Source organism: Cetorhinus maximus, chromosome 10, assembly GCF_964194155.1.
Source record: "Cetorhinus maximus chromosome 10, sCetMax3.hap1.1, whole genome shotgun sequence".
NCBI lineage: Eukaryota > Metazoa > Chordata > Chondrichthyes > Lamniformes > Cetorhinidae > Cetorhinus > Cetorhinus maximus.
In genome coordinates this window covers 76,856,939-76,877,414 of record NC_135888.1, presented here as the reverse complement: position 1 = coordinate 76,877,414, position 20,476 = coordinate 76,856,939, and the positions used below count along the sequence as shown (strand labels likewise).

Genomic DNA, 20,476 nt, shown 5'->3' with positions numbered 1-20,476 from the left:
AAATGGAAAGGTAGAGAATATTAAAATTTATACTAAATTGCTAATCCTCAAAAAGAAAAACAAGATTAACGGAATCAAAGGAATGTGACAGCAATCCTAACCGATGCAAATAATCAGTGCGTTTGAGTTTGTATGTCACTTAGATCAAGAGATCAGATAATTGTAGCTCCCTCCAAGCACCTGTATTTTTTTTTAAAAAGGCGTCCCTTAAGGTGTAAATGAAAACTACAACTTAATGAGAAATTTAAGTAACAAAATGTAAACACATCTGATGTTTTACCCTCCTGATTTCCTGATGCCAAATCTGGGGTTCAGCTAGATTTCATATTAATTTTTGACTCTTTCAATATTTAAAATTTCTGATTTTGTACTTCCTCTTTAGGATGGTGTCAGCCTACTTCAATACCCTCAAAATTAACAGACTGTTAAAAATTAAAATCTCAGAATAATACATCCGTACTATTCTTACAATATCTCAAATTGGAAATTAGGGGGAGATGGCGGCATTGTGGTACTGTCACCGGGCCAGTAATCTAGAGGCCCAGGCTAATGCTCTGGAGACAGGGCTTCATATTCCCACTATGGCAGCTGGTGAAATTTAAATTTAATTAATAAACCTAATTGCTAGTTTCAGTAATTGCCGATTGTTGTAAAAATCCATCTGGTTCACTAATGCCCTTTAAGGAAGGAAATCTGCTGCCCTTTCCTGGTGTGGCCTACACGTGACTCCAGACCCATAGTTGATTCTTAAGTGCCCTCTGAAAGGGCCTAGCAAACCATAGCAGTTTGATACAGCTGAGTGAAGACTAAAAGGAATGAAACCGGACAAACCACCCGGCATCAACCTAGGCATCAGAGATGACAATGGCAAACAGTCCTACAGATCCTGCAAAGTGCTCCTTACTAACATCTGAGGGCTTGCGCCAAAATTAGTCTGTCCTACAGATTAGTCAAGCAACAGCCTGATACAATCACACTCACAGAATCATACATTACAGACAATTTCCTAGACAACGCCATCACCGTTCCTGGATATGTCCTGTCCCTCTGGCAGGCAGGCCCAGCAGAGATGGTGGCGCAGTGGTATACAGTCAGGAGGGAGTTGCCCTGGGATTATCAGCATTGACTCTGGACACTATAAAGTCTCATGGCATCAAGTCAAACATGGGCAAGGAAACCTCCTGCTGATTACCACATGCTGCTCCCCACTCAGCTGATGGGTCAGTACTCCATGCTGATCACCAATTGTAGTAGCACTGAGGGTAGCAAGGGCACAGAACGTACTGTTGGTGGGGAACTTCATTGTTCATCACCAAGAGTGCCTCGGTAGCACCACTACTAACAGAGCTGGCCGCATCCTAAAGGACATAGCTGCTAGTCTGGGTCTGCCATAGGTGACAAGGGAACCATCAAGAGCGAAGAACCTACTTGATCTCGTCCACAACAACCTGCCTGTCACAGATGCATCTCTCCATTACAGTATTGGTAGCAGTGACCACCGCACAGTCCTTGTGGAGACAAAGTCCCACCTTCACATTGAGGATACCCTCCATTGTGTTGTGTGGCGTTACCACCGTGCCAAATGGGATATATTTAGCAACTCAAAACTGGGCATCCATGAGGCGTCATGGGCCATCTGCAGTAGCAGAATTATATTTAACCACAATCTGTAACCTCATGGCCCACCATATCCCCCATTCTACCATTACCATCAAGCTGGAGGATTAACTCTGGTTCAATGAAGAGTGCAGGAGAACATGCCAGGAGTAGCACCAGGAATACCTGGTGGACAATTTAAAAATCCCTGGAGGAGAAGGCTCCACAAATATCTCCATCCTCAATTCTGGGGGAGCCCAGCACATCAGTACAGAAGACAAGGCTGAAGCATTTGTAATCATTTTCAGCCAGAAGTGCTGAGTGTATCTCGGCCTCCTCCAGAGATCCCCTTCAGGCAATCTGATTCACTCCACATAATATTACTAAACAGCTGAAGGCACTGGAGACTGCAAAGGATAAGGGCACAGAGAACATCCTGGCAATAGTACTGAAGACTTGTGCTCCAGAACATGCCACACCCTAGGCATGCTGTTTCAGTATAGCCATAACACTGGCATCTAACTGGCACTGTGGAAAATTGCCCAGGGATGTCCTGTCCCCAAAACGCAGGACAAATCCAACCCAGACAATTAGCATCCCATCGGTCACTCGATCAACAAAATGGTAGACACTGGGAAAATTTTTCTCCTGGCTAGGAATTCGAGAAAACACAGTTACCACCTCGGAATAAAAGGGTCAACCACTTAGCACTGAGATGAGGAGAAATTTCTTCACTCAAAAGGGCTGTAAATCTTTGGAATTCTCTACCCCAAAGGGCTATGGATGCTTAGTCAGAGTATATTCAAGACCAAGGCAGTATATTTTTGGGTACTATGGGAATTAAGGGAGAGTGGGATAGAGCAGCAAGGTGGAATTGAGTGAGAAGATCTGCCATGATTCCATTGGATGATGGAGCTGATTCGAAGAGCTAAGTGGCCTACCCCAGTTCCTATTCCTTATAATCCGCCTATCTAATTCGCTTTCCTCCTTTCAGAGGCTCCTTGAAACCTACATCTTTGATGAAGCTTTTGGTAATCTGCCCAATACCTCCTTACATGGCTCAGTGTCAAATTTTGTTTTATGATGCTCCTGTAAAATGCCTTGGGGCATTTTAATTTGTTAACCAGCTTTATAGATGCAAATAGTTATCACTGAAATATCTAAAACAGTGCAAGTAATCATAACATCTTCCAATACTCCAAAACGCAAACTACCATAGCCAGTAATACCTTGGCAGCAACACTATACCAGAATAAGCAATATAACTACAGCAGAAAAGAAACTAGGGCCTTCCAGGAGTTTAGATAAGAAAGAAATGCCAAACTATCACTTTTCATAAAGATTTGTAATTGTGTTCATCTCACCATTGATCCCAAAAGAAAGTTGTTTTTATTCTTGAAAAGATTAACCTTCATCATCAGGATTTAGTTGTGGCTCAGTGGCAGCACTCTTGTCTTGGAATCTGAAGATTGTGGGTTCAAGTTCTATTCCAATGACCGGAGCATATAATCTGTGCTGAAACAAACTCCTGTGCAGTATTAAGGGAGCACTACACGGTCAGAGGTGTTGCCTCTTGGATGAAATGTTAAATTGTCTACCTTCTCAGGTGGGATTAAAATATCCCAGAGCACTATTTGAAAAAAAAATTATAGGATTTCTACACTGTCCACAATTCAAAATTGTTTAATTGGTTCTGAAGGACTGAGATGTCCCAAGGTCATTCATGAATGGTGCTTTATTAATTCAAGACTTTCATTTCAATGTAGGTAGAGGGGTTTTGAAGGTGCCTTAAAAATATTGTATGATCCACTACAAATACTGGATTGGAAAAAGATTTTGGTATCTGTTGAAATGTAAGTACAACATTTGCTCTTTATGCAAGCGACATCAAGGAGGTCAGTACAAATGATACAGAGACAACCTAAAGAAAGCTCTTACAAATTTCTGCACTGCAGACCACCTCTCTGGGGAAAACACTACGGCCAACCAGCCCACTTGAAAGCAAACACTGAAATTTGGTTCAGCATGCCTCGAGGACCATCTATACCAAACTTGCAACATCCAACATGCCTAGAGGAAGGTCAGAAATGATGCTGTTGCAGAGGTTCCCCCTAGCACCAACAATGACAACATGAACTGCCAGATCTGAGGATGGTCATGTCAATCTCACATCAGACTCTCCAGTACTGAGAGGACCCTCAGAAGACAATGAAGCCACCTACAGCTTGAACATGCTTGAATAATGAGGACTTTACCTCCATGATCTTTATACTCATTCATTCAATTGCTTTAGAATTAAATTCCTGCTTTGTTTCGTGTTTAAAGTTCTCCATGAAGTTTTAAAATATTATAGAGAACAATGTCCAATTGCCAGGAGTACAAAGTATCCCAGCATATTTGTTTTTGAAACAGCTTTGTTATAAGCAGCATTTAAAAGTTGCATTGAGACACACCTGTTTGTGTCAAATCACAAACATACAGTTTGCTTGGTTCCAAGAATCATGTTACGAAAACACTGTCATACTTTTAATTAAAACTGAAGCTGTTTGTACAAAAAGGGTAATGCAGTCCATTATGACAATCATTGAAGAATTATACTGCACAATTCACAATTGCTTTTGATCTCCCTTCCCTCCAATATACACTCTTTACATTTCCAAAAGGTTACAAAGGCTCATAGCCATTATTTAACAGAATTAGTGATCACCAACCAATAATTGTTAGCACGATCTTAGTGAGAGGATAACACAAGAACAAAGAATAATGGAAGTAGTTATATGCAGAAATAAAAAGACAAATAACTCACAAATGCTTGAAGTCTAGAAAAACCAAACAACTAAAAATATACAGCAGACTGACCAGCGTACATAGAGAGAAAAGACAGGTCGATATCTGGGGTGTGTACCTTTCATTAGAATTGGAAACTAACATGCATTTTCACACAGAATTGAGGGGGCAATAAAAGGGGGTACGGAAACAATAGGTTAAATCAGTTGTAGTCAGTGGTTAGAATGATGCATCATCTACTTAAAAGAAAAGCAGGAAATGATGTGATCGTTTATGAAATCTAATTAAGGGAATGAGAAGACATTTAAAACACCTCAAAGCAATGTATGGGTAGCCAAGATAGTGGGAGGTCTGGCCAAGTATGGAAACCCACCATATCTTTTAGGCTATATGGAATATGCTTTGTTCTAATCCTGCCCAGGTCAATTTCCTGATCTCTCCGGATACTACAATTACGACAGTTGCTTCCAGATTTAGAGAACTTCATTAGCTCTGCTTTGACTTTCCACTCAAACTTCTCGATCCACTTCGGACTTTCCTCTTCCCGAATTCCTTGCTGGTGGTAGCCTTCTGCATAAAGGCTCCTCACCTTATTCCTCAACTACGCTTTACTCTCGGAGATTGACAATGATCCCATTTCTGTGTCACAGCTCTCACCTCCTCTTTTTTTCTTTATTCTTTCACAGGGCATGGGCATCACTGGCAGGGCCAGCATTTGTTGCCCATCCCTAATTGCCCTTGAACCAAGTGGCTTCTTAGGTCATTTCAGAGGGCAGTTAAGTGTCAACCACATTTCTGTGAGTCTGCAGCCACATGTAGGCCAGATCATGTAATGGTGGCAGATTTCCTTCCCTAAAGGGCATGAGTGAACCAGATGGGTTTTTACAACAATCGATGATAGTTTCATGATCTCCATTACTGAGACTAGCTTTATATACCAGATTTATTGATTGATTTTAAATTCCACGAACTGCCATGATAGATTTGAACATGTGTCCCCAGAGATTAGTCTGGCCCTCTGGTTACTAATTCAGTAGTGTTGCCATTACACCATTACCCCCTGAAATTAATGGCAGGATCTTCCTTGTCCAACCTTTCTAATCCATCAGCTTCTGTATTTGTCAGCTCATTTTCCACCACCTCTAAGGCTGTGCTGCCACCAAACACACCTTACTGTCCCTGTCAATCTTTTGGAGGAACTCTAAGAAATATAATTGCACACTCTTCCACTTCAACTTCCAGATGCAACATGTATCCACTTACTCTTGCACATTATCCAGGGCACTTCTTCCGTATTAAACAATAACCTCAGTGTATTCCTCTAATCAAGTATGTTGTACTCACTGCTCAGTGCAGTTTCCTATGAAACCAGGATTAGGTGACAGTTGTGCAGAACAATTGCGTTCTGTCCCCAAGTTAACCTTGACTTCACCATGACTCATTCCTTTAACTCCCCTTCCATTTCCACTTTACCGCAGTCTTTGACCTCGCATTGTTCCATGTCTGTTTAGCGAAAGCTTCAGGAACAATGTCTCATTTTTCTCTTGGACACTCTGCAGCCCTCTGGCCTGTGCATCGACTCTCCTAACTTAACACCTTACCTATGTATCCACTCTCTTTACAGCAAGGAATAATGCAGGGGTTGGGAGGGGGAACCATTTCTTCCTCAACATCTTGGGCTAGGAGAAGGAAGGTTGATATTCCAGTTCTAGACCTTTTTTTTTGTTAGAACACAGTTCCACCTCAGAGGCAGGGCATCTAAACCTTTACTGTTAGCTTGTGATACTAATAAAATCATTGTTGGAACTAATATTTCAGTATTCACTTTAGATTTGTATTTGCTAGTTTCAATTCCCTTAGGTGGGCTCTTATCATCTTGGTTAGTTGCAGGATTTAAAAAGAAATCTACTTTAATATATTTAAAAATGTACTTGCATTGTCTCAAGGATATATCTCGCAAAGTTTCCCGTTTTTCTTTTAAGCAGGTCAATCAACATATTCACTTCCTATCTCCGATAAACATAAAAACAGACTGTAAAAGCTTCTATAGGTATGCAAAAAGGAAAAGATTAGTGAAGACAAATGTGGGCCACTTCAGGCAGAGACAGGGCAATTTATAATGGGGAATAAGGAAATGGCAGAGAAACCAAATAAATAAAAGAACAAAGAACAAAGAAAAGTACAGCACAGGAACAGGCCCTTCGGCCATCCAAGCCTGCGCCGATCATATTGCCCGTCAACTAAAACATTTTGCACTTCCGGGGTCCATATCCTTCTATTCCCATCCTATTCATGTATTTGTCAAGCTGCCTCTTAAACACCACTATCGTACCTGCTTCCACCACCTCCTCTGGCAGTGAATTCCAGACACTCACTACCCTCTGCATAAAAAACTTGCCCCACACATCTCCTCTATAGTTTTCTCCTCTCACCTTAAATCTATGTCCCCTAGTAATTGACTCTTCCACCCTGGGAAAAAGCTTCTGACTATCTACTCTGTCCATGCCACTCATAATTTTGTAAACTTCTATCAAGTCGCCCCTCAATCTCCATCGCTCTAGTGAGAACAATCCAGGTTTCTCCAACCTCTCCTCATAGCTAATAACCTCCAGGCCAGGCAGCATCCTGGTAAACCTCCTCTGCACCCTCTCCAACGCCTCCATATCCTTTTGGTAATGTGGTGACCAGAATTGCAAGCAATATTCCAAGTGTGGCCTAACCAAGATTCTATACAGCTGCAGCATGACTTCCCAGCTTTTATACTCAATACCCCTGCCAATGAAGGCAAGTATGCTATATGCCTTCCTGACTACCTTATCCACCTGCGTTGCCACTTTCAGTGACCTGTGGACCTGTACACCCAGATCTCTCTGCCCGTTGATGCACCTAAGGGTTCTGCCATTTACTGTATAATTCCTGCCTGTATTAGACCTTCCAAAACGCATTACCTCGCATTTGTCCGGGTTAAACTCCATCTGCCATTTCTCCGCCCAAGTCTCCAACCGATCTATATCCCGTTGTATCCTTTGACAATCCTCTTCACTATCTGCAACTCCTCCAACCTTAGTGTCGTCTGCAAATTTACTAATTAGCCCAGTTACATTTTCCTCCAAATCATTTATGTATACTACAAACAGCAAAGGTCCCAGCACTGATCCCTGCGGAACTCCACTAGTCACAGCTCTCCATTCAGAAAAGCACCCTTCCACTGTTCACTGCTACCCTCTGTCTTCTATGACCAAGCCAATTCTGTATCCATCTTGCCAGCTCACCTCTGATCCCGTGTGACTTTACCTTCTGTACCAGTCTGCCATGAGGGACCTTGTCAAAGGCCTTACTGAAATCCACGTATATAACATCCACTGCCCTTCCATCATCGATCATCTTTGTCACTTCCTCGAAAAACTCGATCAAGTTAGTGAGACACGACCTCCCCTTCACAAAACCATGCTGACTCTCACTAATACGCCCATTTGCTTCCAAATGGTAGTAAATCCTGTCACGAAGAATCTTCTCCAATAATTTCCCTACCACTGACGTAAGGCTCACCGGCCTGTAATTTCCTAGATTATCCCTACTACCCTTCTTAAACAATGGAACAACATTGGCCATTCTCCAGTCCTCTGGGACCTCACCAGTAGCCAGTGAGGATACAAAGATTTCTGTCAAGGCCTTTGTGCCTGTCTTCATAGAGGAAGATACAAAAATCTTCCAGGAAATACTAGAGAGCCATGGGACTAGCGGGAATGAGGAACAGAAAGAACTTAGCAAAAAGGTAGTACTGGAGAAATTAATGGAACTGAAAGTTGATAAATCCCCTGGACCTGATGATCTACATCCCAGAACGTTGAAAGAGGCAGCTGTAGAGATAGTGGGTGCATTGGTGGTCATCTTCCAAAATTCTATAGATTTGGAATTGTACCTGCAAATTGGAAGGTTGCAAATGTAACCCGACTGTTTAAGAAAGGAGGAAGAGCTGGAGAACACAGGAACTACAGACCTGTTAGCCTGACACCAGTAGTAGGGAAAAGGATAGAATCTATTATAAAGGATGTGACAATGTGAAAACAGGACACTTTGCCAATCCTACCATTATTTTCTGAGTCAACATGGATTTATGAAAGGGAATTCATATTTGACAAACCTATCGTAGTTTTTTTGAGGATGTAGCTAGAAGAATAGGTAAGGGAGAACCAGTGAATATGTGTATTTGGATTTTCAGATAAGGTCCCACACAGGAGATTAGTAAGCAAAATTGGAGCACATGGGATTGGCGATAACATACAGGCATGGATTGAGAATTGATTAATTGGACAGAAAATAAAGAGTAAGAATAAATGGGTCATTCTCAGGCTGGCAGGCTGTGACTAGTGGGGTAGCGCAAGGGTCCCAGCTAATCACAATCTCTATCAATGATTTGGATGTGGGGGCCAAATGTAATATGTCCAAGTTTGCTGAAAGCACAAAACTTGGTTAGAATGGGATTTGTTAGGAAGATGCAAAAGAGCTTCAAGGGAATTTAGACATGCTTAGTGAACGGGGAAAAACATGGCAGATGGAAAATAATGTGGAAAAATGTGAAGTGATCCACTTTGGTAGGAAAAACAGAAATGCAGAGCATTTATTAAATGGAGAGTGCTTGGGAAGTGCTGATGTCCAAAGGGATCTGGCTGTCTTTTCTCATGAGGCACAAAGCTAACATGCAGGTGCGACAAGCAACTAGCAAGGCAAATGGTATGTTGGCCTTTATTGCGAGAGATTTGAGTGCCAAACAAAGATGTTTTGCTGCAATTGTACAAAGCCTTGGTAAGACTAACTGGAGTACTGCAGAGAGTTTTGGTCTCCTTACCCAAGGAAGGATATACTTGTCATAGAGGGAAAACAACAAAGGTTCACCACGCTTGATTCATGAGCTGGCGGCATTGTCCTGTGAGGAAACTGGGCCTATATTCGCTAGAATTTAGAAGAATGAGAGGCCGCCAGCCAAAAACCTATCCCCAGAGCTTTGCCAATACCATTCTACTGGTTGACCAAATTGAAGGTAGCTTGACTGAATGACTGACCTTCACTGAGGCACAGCCCATGTGGGGAAGAATGAGGAAATAACCATCTCATCAAAACAAAAACAGAATTACCTGGAAAAACTCAGCAGGTCTGGCAGCATCGGCGGAGAAGAAAAGAGTTGACGTTTCATGAGGACTCGAAATGTCAACTCTTTTCTTCTCTGCCGATGCTGCCAGACCTGCTGAGTTTTTCCAGGTAATTCTGTTTTTGCTTTGGATTTCCAGCATCCGCAGTAGTTTTTTGTTTTTAACCATCTCATCAATGTGTTTCCCTCAGTTGTGCAGTTGAAATCAACAACTTGTATTATCCATGGCTGGAAATGGACAATACAAAGGTTTTGAGTTCTGACTTGCTACATTACCAAATCAGCCACAACTACTCTGCAGCCAGTATAAGACTGTGAACCAGAAAGCTATAGGTACAGGAAGTTTCATGTGTAGCCAGTCGGAAAGTGCTAGGGCAGAATTTTCCATGCCTACTGGCGTCGGGCAATGCTCAGCGGCGTGAGTGGACAATATGGCGAGGAGGCCAAAAATCACGATGTTGTGAATCCAGTTTGCAATTGTTCGCTCAGCCTGTCAATGGCAGGCCACGTTTCCCACCATCGGATGTTGGGAACCACATTGTAATACATCTGCATACCTTTATAAGGCTAGCCTGCTGGACTCATCCCCCAATGCTGGATCGTCCACACACGTCAGCGTGATTGCACACCAACATGTTTCACAACTGCACATTAGTGACATGCACCTGGTGAGCTGCACTTTTCTTGGGACGTTGAAGTTTACTTGTCTACCTAGCTTTGGGTAGCACTCGTGGCCATCAGCGCCAGGCTTTGCAAACAGCACCACATCACTTTTAGCCGGGGGGTGTCACAGGTAGGCATCTACCTACCAGACCAGCCATAAGGTGGGGGTGGCTTTGTACAGTTACAGGGCTAGGGTTTGTTTGAGGAAGGGGGAGCAGTGGCCTCAGGCAAGGGAAGAGGCTGTACTGGATAAGGGGATGGGTTTGTGTGGAGGACAAGTTGATCTGTGCAACTGGCCTCAAGATGGTGAGGGCTGAGGAAGCAGTCTCCAGAGGAGATGAGGCCAGATGGAGATGTGAGAGCGTGTGTGAAAGAGTGAGTGGTGATGTTCCTGGAGTTGGCAGTGAGTGAGATGTGTGATGGGCTAGAGCGTGTGAGTTTAAAAAAGTGATGAGATGGCTGCGTTACTCTAGTGGTACGGATGAGATCATTCATCCTCTGTCTGCATCGGATGGCCAACCTCTTCTGTGCAATGCTGGCACTGATCACCATTGCCATCGCCTACCAAGCCAGAGTGGTAATGTTGCTGCCCCTCCTGCTGCCAGAGCGGGGTAGAGGACATCACAGCAGGCCTCCACAGCACCCAAAAGGCGCTCAAGGGATGTGTCACTAAACCTGGGGGCTGCAGCCTCCTTCTATTTCGGAGCCATGTCTTATCTGCAGGAGTCCTGGGCTGGAAGCACGGAGAGGCATGTGCGTGGCTGTACTTTAAATTTTGTGCCCAACGTTATGAAGTGGCAAGGTCATGGCCAGCTGGGGGGGGAGGGGGGGGGGGGCGCAACTCGGAGCCCACCTGTCATCGAAACAGTGTGTTTCCTGGGAATGCATAATTAATGAGGTGGGTTTGGGATGATACGGCCCAAAAGAAGCCGCCATTGCAGCCAGTGGATAAACCATCCTTTCACCTGCCTGCTACCGCACTAGTGCAAATCTGGGACAACTCCACCCCTAGCCTGTTCTCCACAGGTTTAAAAATAGGACTCAGAACACTATTCTGCAAAACATCAGAAGGAGTGAGGAGTATATGCCACAAGAAATTGCCTGGAGTACTTTAGATGGCTGACAGCAGTGTGCTACGTCATTCCACAACAAGATTAGCAAGGAGCCTAAGAGAGTGAAAAGTCATCCAGGGGTCTTTGTGATCTGTGTGTATGACTCATACTGCAATAAGATCATCTAATTTGGGTACAAAAGCCCCTTTAGGAATTCTCATATTACTTGCTGTGTTTACAAGGCAGCTGTGCAGATCACCATAAAAAAAGTAAAGAAATCATAACGATCCTGATTTGGAGATAACAATTCATTTTAAATATTGTCAGTTTGTTTTATTAAAAACTCACTGCTTATGCAGCAGCCTTTGGAGCAACAGCTCCATACCATCCTATGCAACAGAATCACTGGCATCAATCCCAAAAACAACCTATACAAAAGAACTGTAACCCAGTACAGGATCAGAACCTAATGCATGCAAACAATGAAACCAGTGTTTAAAGATTACATCAGAAATGAAACACTTAATTACGCCATTAAACTTAAGAAAAACACAGAACAATATGGGTTCAGACACAAATCTTTAAAAAGTATTAGGACAAGTTGATGAAATGTTGAAAAAAACAATTTTTAAAATATGTTATGTGCCCCTATTTGTTAAACCTAAGAACCAATGTTAATATTTTATGAATTAATGGGTTAGGCCATAGTTAGAATATTGTATCCAGCCTTGAACCTACTTTTGGACGGCTGTAAATACAAAAGAAAAGGTGCAGAAGAGGTTCAACAAGGTGCTACCACATTTTTTTTTATTATTCTTTCACAGATGTGGGCATTGCTGGCTAGGCCGGCATTTATTGTGATCCCTAATTGCCCTTAAGGTGGTGGTGAGCCAACTCTTGAAGCGCTCCAGTCCATGTGGTGTACGTACACCCACATGAGGCGTTTTAGGGGACTACTAAAGGAACTAGGCCTCTCAATTAAAATAAAGAAGTTTAAACAGGTTTAATATTTTAGAAAAGGTATTTCAAGATTGAGAAGGATTTTCATAAAGGTAAATAATTAGAGGGAATCTGTGCCAAGGGTTGTATCAATGAACACAGGTGTGTGTGTGTGGACATGTTGTACTAACCAGCAAATCTCAGAGTGGCAGGACATGAATGAATTTTTACCACTGTTTCACCGTAGCAAGTTACCAAACATATCCAAATGAGATAGCTGGGTGCATCTTTCCCCTCAGATATACGAACAATGATGGACAGGTGAAGAACTTCTGGTCTGTCCAGCCTGTCCTAGACAATTGCAATATCTTGTGCATCACAATGCATAGTCTCTCCACCCCAACCAAAACCACGTGATCTCCTGGTGTGATGAAGAAAGCTAAAACCCCAGGCCAATTTCCCAAAGGGGAAATTTCTCTTCAATCCATCTAGGTGATTGAAACTAGCCCAGAGATTACTCTGGCCCCGTATTCTCCAAATATCCACCTTTCACAAGAGGTGATGTTCACCCCAATCAGAAAAGAAAGTCCAGCTCTTAAGCAAATTCAGTAAATTTGCATCCACGGAACAAGATGCTAGCCAATTCTAGAGGTCCACTATTCTCGGAAAAGAACCATCGCCTGACATCTGACCCAGATCTGGTCATACACAATATAAACTGTGATCCCTGGTCCTCCCTAGCCCATTTCATTGGAACAAACTATCACAATCTATTCCCTCTGTCATCTTATAAACCTCATTGAGACCACCACTAAGTCCAAGCTTCTCTAAAGTGCAGAGTCGCAATTCTTTCAACCTATTTTGATAGTTAATATGCTTTATACTGGGAATTAATCTAGTCTAGTGGCCCTCCTCTGCACCCTTCCCAAACTTCCCAAACACATGTATACAATAATATAACCTTCTCAGTTTTCTTTAGATGGTGGTGGGGAGGGGTGACTACTAAAATCATATATTATAATCTTCATTTACGAAAGCCACCAAGTTTTATTTTTAAAAAAGCTCTGTCAACACTCCAGAGTTGATAAACACCTAGTGGGACAAAGGCAAGCTATGCTTCAAGCTCTGCTTTTTCAAAGCATACTAAAAGTGCTTTTGGAGCCTCTGGCAACCATTATCTTTCATATTTATTGGAATTGTAAACACCTGGTTCTTTTACTAAGTCTGCAACAATCACATTTATGCATCATTACACAGGACAACTGAACACAAAGTATCCACAATGCTATCTTCCTAACATAAAACAGACACAATAGTAACCCAAATTCACACTCTTATGACTGATTCACCCAGTTATAAAAATACATACTTCCTCTTCAAGCTGAAATCAAATGCTGTTATAAATAGGTGAGAAGGAAAACACCATCATGAGTTTAATCAAAATCGCTAAGATAAACCCATCTGCATCTCTAAACCAAGAGCCTACTTACTTAAAAATAGTTCTGCTCAAACCTCTCCACACTTCATGATACAGATCTAGCTCCTACGTATTTGTGCAATATATTGGTTTACAGATACTATTTAGTTAAAAGGCCTCCAGACAAATGCAATGCATTGCATCAGAGATCACAGCCATCAGAATCTGACAGGCCCTTGGAAATTGACAGAGCTTTCCCATCTTCACAACTCATGGCTGTACAAAGTGTTCAGTTCAAAACAGTTGCCCTCTGCACAAGATTGCAAGGAGGTATGTACAGTAGTCCTATAAGCGATAACTATTTCCCTTTCAGGTCTGTGACGTTTTATCAGGAAGTTCTGAGGAAAGGTCACAGACCTGAAACATTAACTCAATTTCTTTCTCCATAGGCATTGCTAGATCTGCTGAGTATTTCCAGCATTTTGTTTTTATTTCAGATTTCCAGCATCCACAGTATTTTGCATTTGTAACTGCTTCCCTTGCTGCATGACTGTCCATTCTGTATACAAGAGAATCATACAGTAAGGTTTTAACAAAATTGGTGCACTCTCACTGCATAAATGAGAAAAAGCGTGTATTATAGCCAGGGGTGTCAACCAGCTCCATCTCATCTCATGACAAAGTACAGCAAGACAAAGTGTTAAGCCCAGATTGATGAATATCTAATCTTAGGAAGTGGGACTTTTTCAACTAATCTTAAATTCAGGCAGAGCCCCGGTCAGTGGTCTTACAAGAAGGAGCTCCTCTACTGTACCAGTGTGATTCTTACCTTGTCTTACACCAGCCATGCTTCTAGACCTCTCCAAATGAGAGTCCAATTTAGTGCCCACTACAAATGGTTTAGCATTACTGGCTCTGACTACTCAGTTTAAATTACCCAAACTAATTTTATACAAGGCCCTAATTTTATCCAAAGTCTGAACTAGGTGCCAGAATTTTGTGGGAGTACCTTCACCACACAAATTGCAGTGTTTAAGAAGGCTCACCACCACTTTCTCAAGGCCAACTATCGATAGGTAATAGATGTCGACTTGCTAGTGACACTCATATCCCAAGAGCATATTTAAAGAAAAAAAAAGGTCAATGTATTGCCCAGTCCTCTGCAACTACTGATTTTTAAATATTTTTGATGAAATTGAGGAGGTGGAGCCAAACTCGATTGATAGAATCGTTATTTTAGGAAATAAATGTGTTTATTTTCTCTTTAAAGTTTCAAAGATTTGAATTTGGTACACACAAAATATGATATATTCCCAACTAATGCACTCAGGGAGGCAAAAAGGTAACATGTACTCAAATGCCATCTATAATCTTCCCATTGCACAGATGAGGAATGGAGCTCAAAATCATGTGACAGATTTAATTTTTCATGATACCCAAGATTGTAAGCGGTAGAGAATACTTAAATCTGTCTCATTGAAAAAAATTATTATACCCCACACAGAAAAAATGTACATTCAACTGACTTGCCCTGTTCTTCTGAAAAGTCAGTAATAGAGCATTTATGCATCACACTTGTGGAAGATTTTGTAAACCCAAACCATTTGCCCTTTCTTCCCGGCACATTTGCTGACACAATGAAAATGAACAAACTGGCTTTCATTGCATTTCAACCACAGGTTTCATTGGCCAATGCTAGATTTGCATTTACACCCCTGGTGACAGGTTGAGAATCGACCCCAAGGTGCTTCAAGAAGTTCTGTTGCCAGCTGGCAACAGAATTGATTAAATCACCACATAATGACTGCAAGATTTTTGGGACCTGTGCAATCATTTCATACCTAGAAAAATTATTCAGAACTCACCACAGCAAGAGACTGGTAATCAGAGCGCCTACTCTGCAGACTTCATAATGATCAACCAAAAATGCCTAGTATTTGTTGACTAGTTTACCTTAAGAGTTGACAACATGTTTTCAGAGTTAAGGAAGTGTCATCAACAACTTATGACCAATTTGCTCACCTACATCAACCATTCTTCTGATACTCTCTCCCTCTTTTTTGGATCCACATCTCTTTTTCACTGTGGTTGTACAATTGTTCTTCTACACCTCCAGCCATCACCAAGCCAGCCCTGCTTTCAACAGTAGCCCAACCAATCCTTAATCACGACGATACTTGTCTGCCTGGCTGAACTGGTTCTTACTTTGAATACCTTTTCACTTCTTCCAAATAAAAATTCCTGCTGTGGAAACCCACATGGCTTTTGGCAATGCCTATCTTTTTGTAAATATGCTGAACACTCTCACTGAAGCCCTTTCCCAGACTCTTTTTACTGTTTCATTGGAGAGTGTGTTGGTGCTGCTTCCTGCTCACCCCTGCTGGAAATTTATCAAAATTGAAAGGCCCATTTATCTCTTACCTTTACACGGTCCATTTCTGTTGCTTTCCACTTCAATTTCCCCTCCTACTCTGACCGTCAATTTAACCTTGAGGAACAGCACTATATTTCCCTCTTAGGCATTCTGCCTTTAATAGCAACTGTAGTGACAGTCAATATTAACATTAGCTGCTACTTGCTTTATGATTTGAGATGCAGGTGTTGCCATGTTGGGGGTGGAGGTGATGAGTTGGTACATAGTCCCCAGCCTATATCAGAATGCTGTGTTAGTGGAGTGATCTCCACTCATATGTTCACCTTTTCTTTTCTTAGGCTTCAGTGGTGAAGACTATGGGGCCCTATGTGTCACCAGGAATCATTAAGCCACTGCTTCCATTAGAAACAGGTTCATCTGTGACCTGCCTTGAAAGCCAGCCCAGAGAATAAAGGCCTTGCACCTTTTCTAGCTGTACAAGTGTCTGGGCATTCACAGCCTGGTTTCTAAGACGTAAAGGCCAATAGTCCAAAACTCTCACTTTTCAATGAGGAAAAAAATCTAATTTAAAAGGTCACAAGAGTGCCTGATATGGAAGTGAAAACACCACACTAGTTCATCCAAGTGTGCTCTTTACTGTTTGAAATGATGGTTTCTTGTTCGGGGAAAGAGTAGGGTGACTATGCTGCTTGGCTACTAATGAGATACCTGACTGAGAAATGGTTTATTTTGACCTTAGAATAGGAATGTAGTCCATTCCCTTGAACAAAAACTCCTTCCCTTAATAAACACTATTTATCAAAAACTATGAATCACAGAACTGAACTGCTCCAAGATTGGGAAAATGGTGCAATATTCCTTGTGGAATGCCAGTCATTGCCCACATGCTGAGCAATTCACCTCATTCGCATTGTAGTGTGGATTTCTGAGCAGCAGCAGCAATAGGAAACAAGTGATTGTGCTCAGTTGGTGAAGAATCCTACCTGCAAATTTAGGTTTCTGTTTCCAACTTTCCCAACTATCAAGGAAAGGTGTGTGTGTGTGTGTATATACGCGCTGTAAAACAATACATGCATCCATCTATTGCGAGAGAAAAAAAATAGCAGCCTGTGGCAGGAGTGCAAGCAGCAACAACTTTTTAATCTTTGCAATCAGCAGTACTGCACCTCCAGCATTGCAATGGAAAGTTAGTTTTTGGGATGGGTCAATGTGCCACTGGAAGTCACCTGACATTAGAATGTTGCATCTAGTAGCAGGGTCTTAACACATATGCAACTATTATATATCAATTGCAATATGAAACAAGTTAGTTAGTTTTGTATATACCCAAAAAATCATAAAAACAGAAAATGCTGTAAATACCCAGCAGGGCTGGCAGCACCTATGGAGAGAATGAAAAACAGAGTTAATGTTTCAGGTAATTGGCCTTTAGTCAGAACTGTTTAGGTTCTGATAAAAGGCCATTGACCAAAAATATCTCTCCATTTTTGTGCAGCAATTGATAGAGAGAATGCAGTGTATTGAAATATCAAATGTTGACAGGGTAGGGAGAAATAAAACAAGTCAAAACACAACATGGTTGATCCCTGCCTCCTCAGGTGATTCATAAACATGATTAGTTTAAATGAGCAATAGGTCCTACTTGCATGTCAAATAATTGTGTAAGTTGTAATAAAAAGAGTTAGGAATCAGAACTAAATTAAATTTACTTGTGCTTAACATACAGATCGGGATAAAGCAAAGAAATTATGATAGGTTAATTATGGCCCGACTACACAATCAATTCAGTCCAAATGACATTTCAATAGGAATGTAACTTTTCCACCTTTTAAAGGCACACCCTAAATTAGCCTTGCATCCCCACAAGAGAGAGGAAATAAATCTGTTGAGTTCTCAAATGCTATTCAATGGTACCAACTGGAAAATGCAGAATGTATAGATGTGGGGCAATAACAGGATTTGGGTTTAGGTACTCGGCCCCACCATGGTCGGATGCTCTGGTAACACTCACTTATCACACATGAAAGCTTACTCAGCGAAGATACTATTGTTTCTTATGGAACTCTGCCAACCAAGAGTTTACAAGAGTTCAAGGGAGGGAGGGAGGAGTGGTTGGGGGGAAAAAAAGAAAGCCAGTTACTTTTAGTTAAATTGAATCAACTAACCAATCACACATTTTACATGTGCACTGGTCAAGAGAGAGCAGCTACATACACAAACAGTTAACAAATTCTTGCACATATCTCTAACCTGGGCAACTAAGTTCTCCAAAAGCCAATGGTTACAAATTAGACAACTTTCCCTAGTGCACATCATGCAAAGACACAAAATGAAGAACCATGAAAGATGATTCATATCTGCCAAATGGGTTGATATGAAAATTCATGAGTGAACTTGCTATTGAGTTATGACCAGGACCATGAATGTGATGCAATTCATATTTGACACCACACCATGATTTATATATGTATTAGGCAAGCAACTGAAATTATTAAGACACACAGATACAAATATCCATTTAATCTCAAACCAAATAGAAATATGGATTGAAGGCTGGGTTCAGTGAAGTCATTTTGAAATCCCTTCCTCCTTATTTGCCTGTTGCCTGTTCCCAAATTACTTCCACAATTTTAGGAATACTGTTTTGTTAATTACAACTTAATGTGCCGAAAGAAACAATTATTGGACTTCAAACCTTTTTAAAATAAACATGTTGCATTTGTCAATTTAATTTATGACCTACTGAGGTGATGTAGTATGCTGGAGTTTGAATGCATTGCTGATCAAGTAGCCAAAGTGAATGTACTGAAAGTAGTTCAGGCACTTCCCAACAGGAGAAAAGGAGGCAGATAAGAAGAGACATCCAATAATCTCTGGCTGCTATGACACACTCAGTAGAGTGTACCAAAGGACAGTAATTTGAGGGCACTTTGTTGTGTGAAGGAAACAGAAGATTAAATTGCCCAATAGCTACTAAACAGAAAGCCAAAACTAAGTCACTATTTTAATAGACTGCTACAGATTAGAATTCTAATTGCAAGTTTAAAAATAAAAGTAGCTGAAAGGCCAAAATCATTAGAAAAAGGACAGAAAATATTAAAAACAAGTACAAGCTTTTAAAATTATAGCAGAGGTGAATGGAATGAAGAGTGGAAAGTTTGAGTGCAGAATATACACTGTCAAATAGCCTCTTACTTTGGGTTTGTAGAGCCATCTCTTCACTGCAGCAGGCAGCATATTCAGCTCCTCAGAGATGCTGTGCATTCAAAACCCACACTTCAAGCAGCTGGATCCACAGTCCTGATTTCTGTTGTCTGGGATCTGCTTCAATGTTTTTTGTACACTTTTTCAAGCATGGCAATACTTCTCAATCACAATCATTGGCTTATCTCTGTCCCCTCTCACTTCAACAGGTTGGTAATTGTGTCCCCAGCAGATAGACTGGCAATTCACTTCCTTTCCATGGGCAGGCTGATTTTATTCTTCAGTTTCTCGCACACTCGCACAAGGGCAAATAGCCAGTTCTCGCTCTCTCGCTCTCTCTCACACACAGTTTAAATAACTCTGCACATTCTTCCTTGAGCAGATTAGCAATTATTCATCATTCTTCCTTGGGTAGGTTAGTATTTCTTGATCTGGCAAGACATGTTTTTCTGTCAGGTAGAGGGGTGGTTCACTATCTCCCGGGTGCTCTGCTGTTTCCTTTTCAGACACTGCAATAACTCCTCCAGCTGTTAACTACTCAGAAAGTATTTTTGAGTTGAACCGAGCCTCTCATTCCATCTCCGACCTGCCCCTCTGCTCTCCTATTATCGGGTCAACCCGCACCCTCCAGTCCCTTCCGTCTTCGCCTCTGTCCTGTCTACCTTATCTCTCTCTGCCCACCTGACGCACTTACCTAACTTAATCATAATTTACGCGCTGACGCGATCAAATTGGCCCCGCCTTTCCGTGCACGGCTCCGCCCTCCAAGCTGTAATCCCGCCCAAAGGACGGTCCAGGTGAGGGCGCAAAACCTACCATATTGGTAAAGGAAATCTTCTCAACACCTGCAAGCCTATGTTCTGAGGTTTTCAACGCAAATATTTAGGCAGTAAGTATTTCTGTTGCAGTTTCCATAATAAAACAAGATGAACCATCAAATCTGTAAAATAATTCATCTCCACACCAGTGCGTGTTTTCTTTTACCTGGTAACCACTATAACGACAACAAGAGCATGTGTTTCAGAGACTGCTCGATAGAGACGCTGGGTGACAGTGACACTGCAGTCAGCCAAATATTTTTTTATAAATTATACCTCTTCAAAGGAGCAGCAATACAGTCAGATAGACCTCTATCTATTGCCTTTCTAACACATTGGCCAAAAATAGTGTGACTTTGGAACCTTATGAATGATTCTTTTATTCATCCATGGGATGTGGGTGTGCTGGTTGGGCCAGCATTTATTGCCCATCCCTGATTGCCCTTGAGAAAGTGGTGTGAGCTGCCTTCTTGAATC

At 41.7% G+C, this 20,476-nt stretch overlaps 1 protein-coding gene across 6 annotated transcripts in view; it reads right to left on the bottom strand.

Annotated features, from left to right (window-relative positions):
* Positions 1-19,836, bottom strand: part of LOC144685769 (lateral signaling target protein 2 homolog) — a 56,050-nt gene extending 36,214 nt beyond the window's left edge. For 3 of the 6 annotated variants that reach the window (XM_078550621.1, XM_078550620.1, XM_078550624.1), the window contains exon 1: positions 19,173-19,836. In XM_078550621.1, the coding sequence (XP_078406747.1) occupies positions 19,173-19,241 (69 nt within the window). In that variant the 5' untranslated portion in view covers positions 19,242-19,836. Of the gene's footprint in view, positions 1-15,556; positions 15,658-19,172 lie in introns of those variants that run through there. The other 3 variants (XM_078550625.1, XM_078550622.1, XM_078550623.1) reach the window with 3 other exon arrangements.
* Between the last annotated feature and the right edge of the window lie 640 nt (positions 19,837-20,476).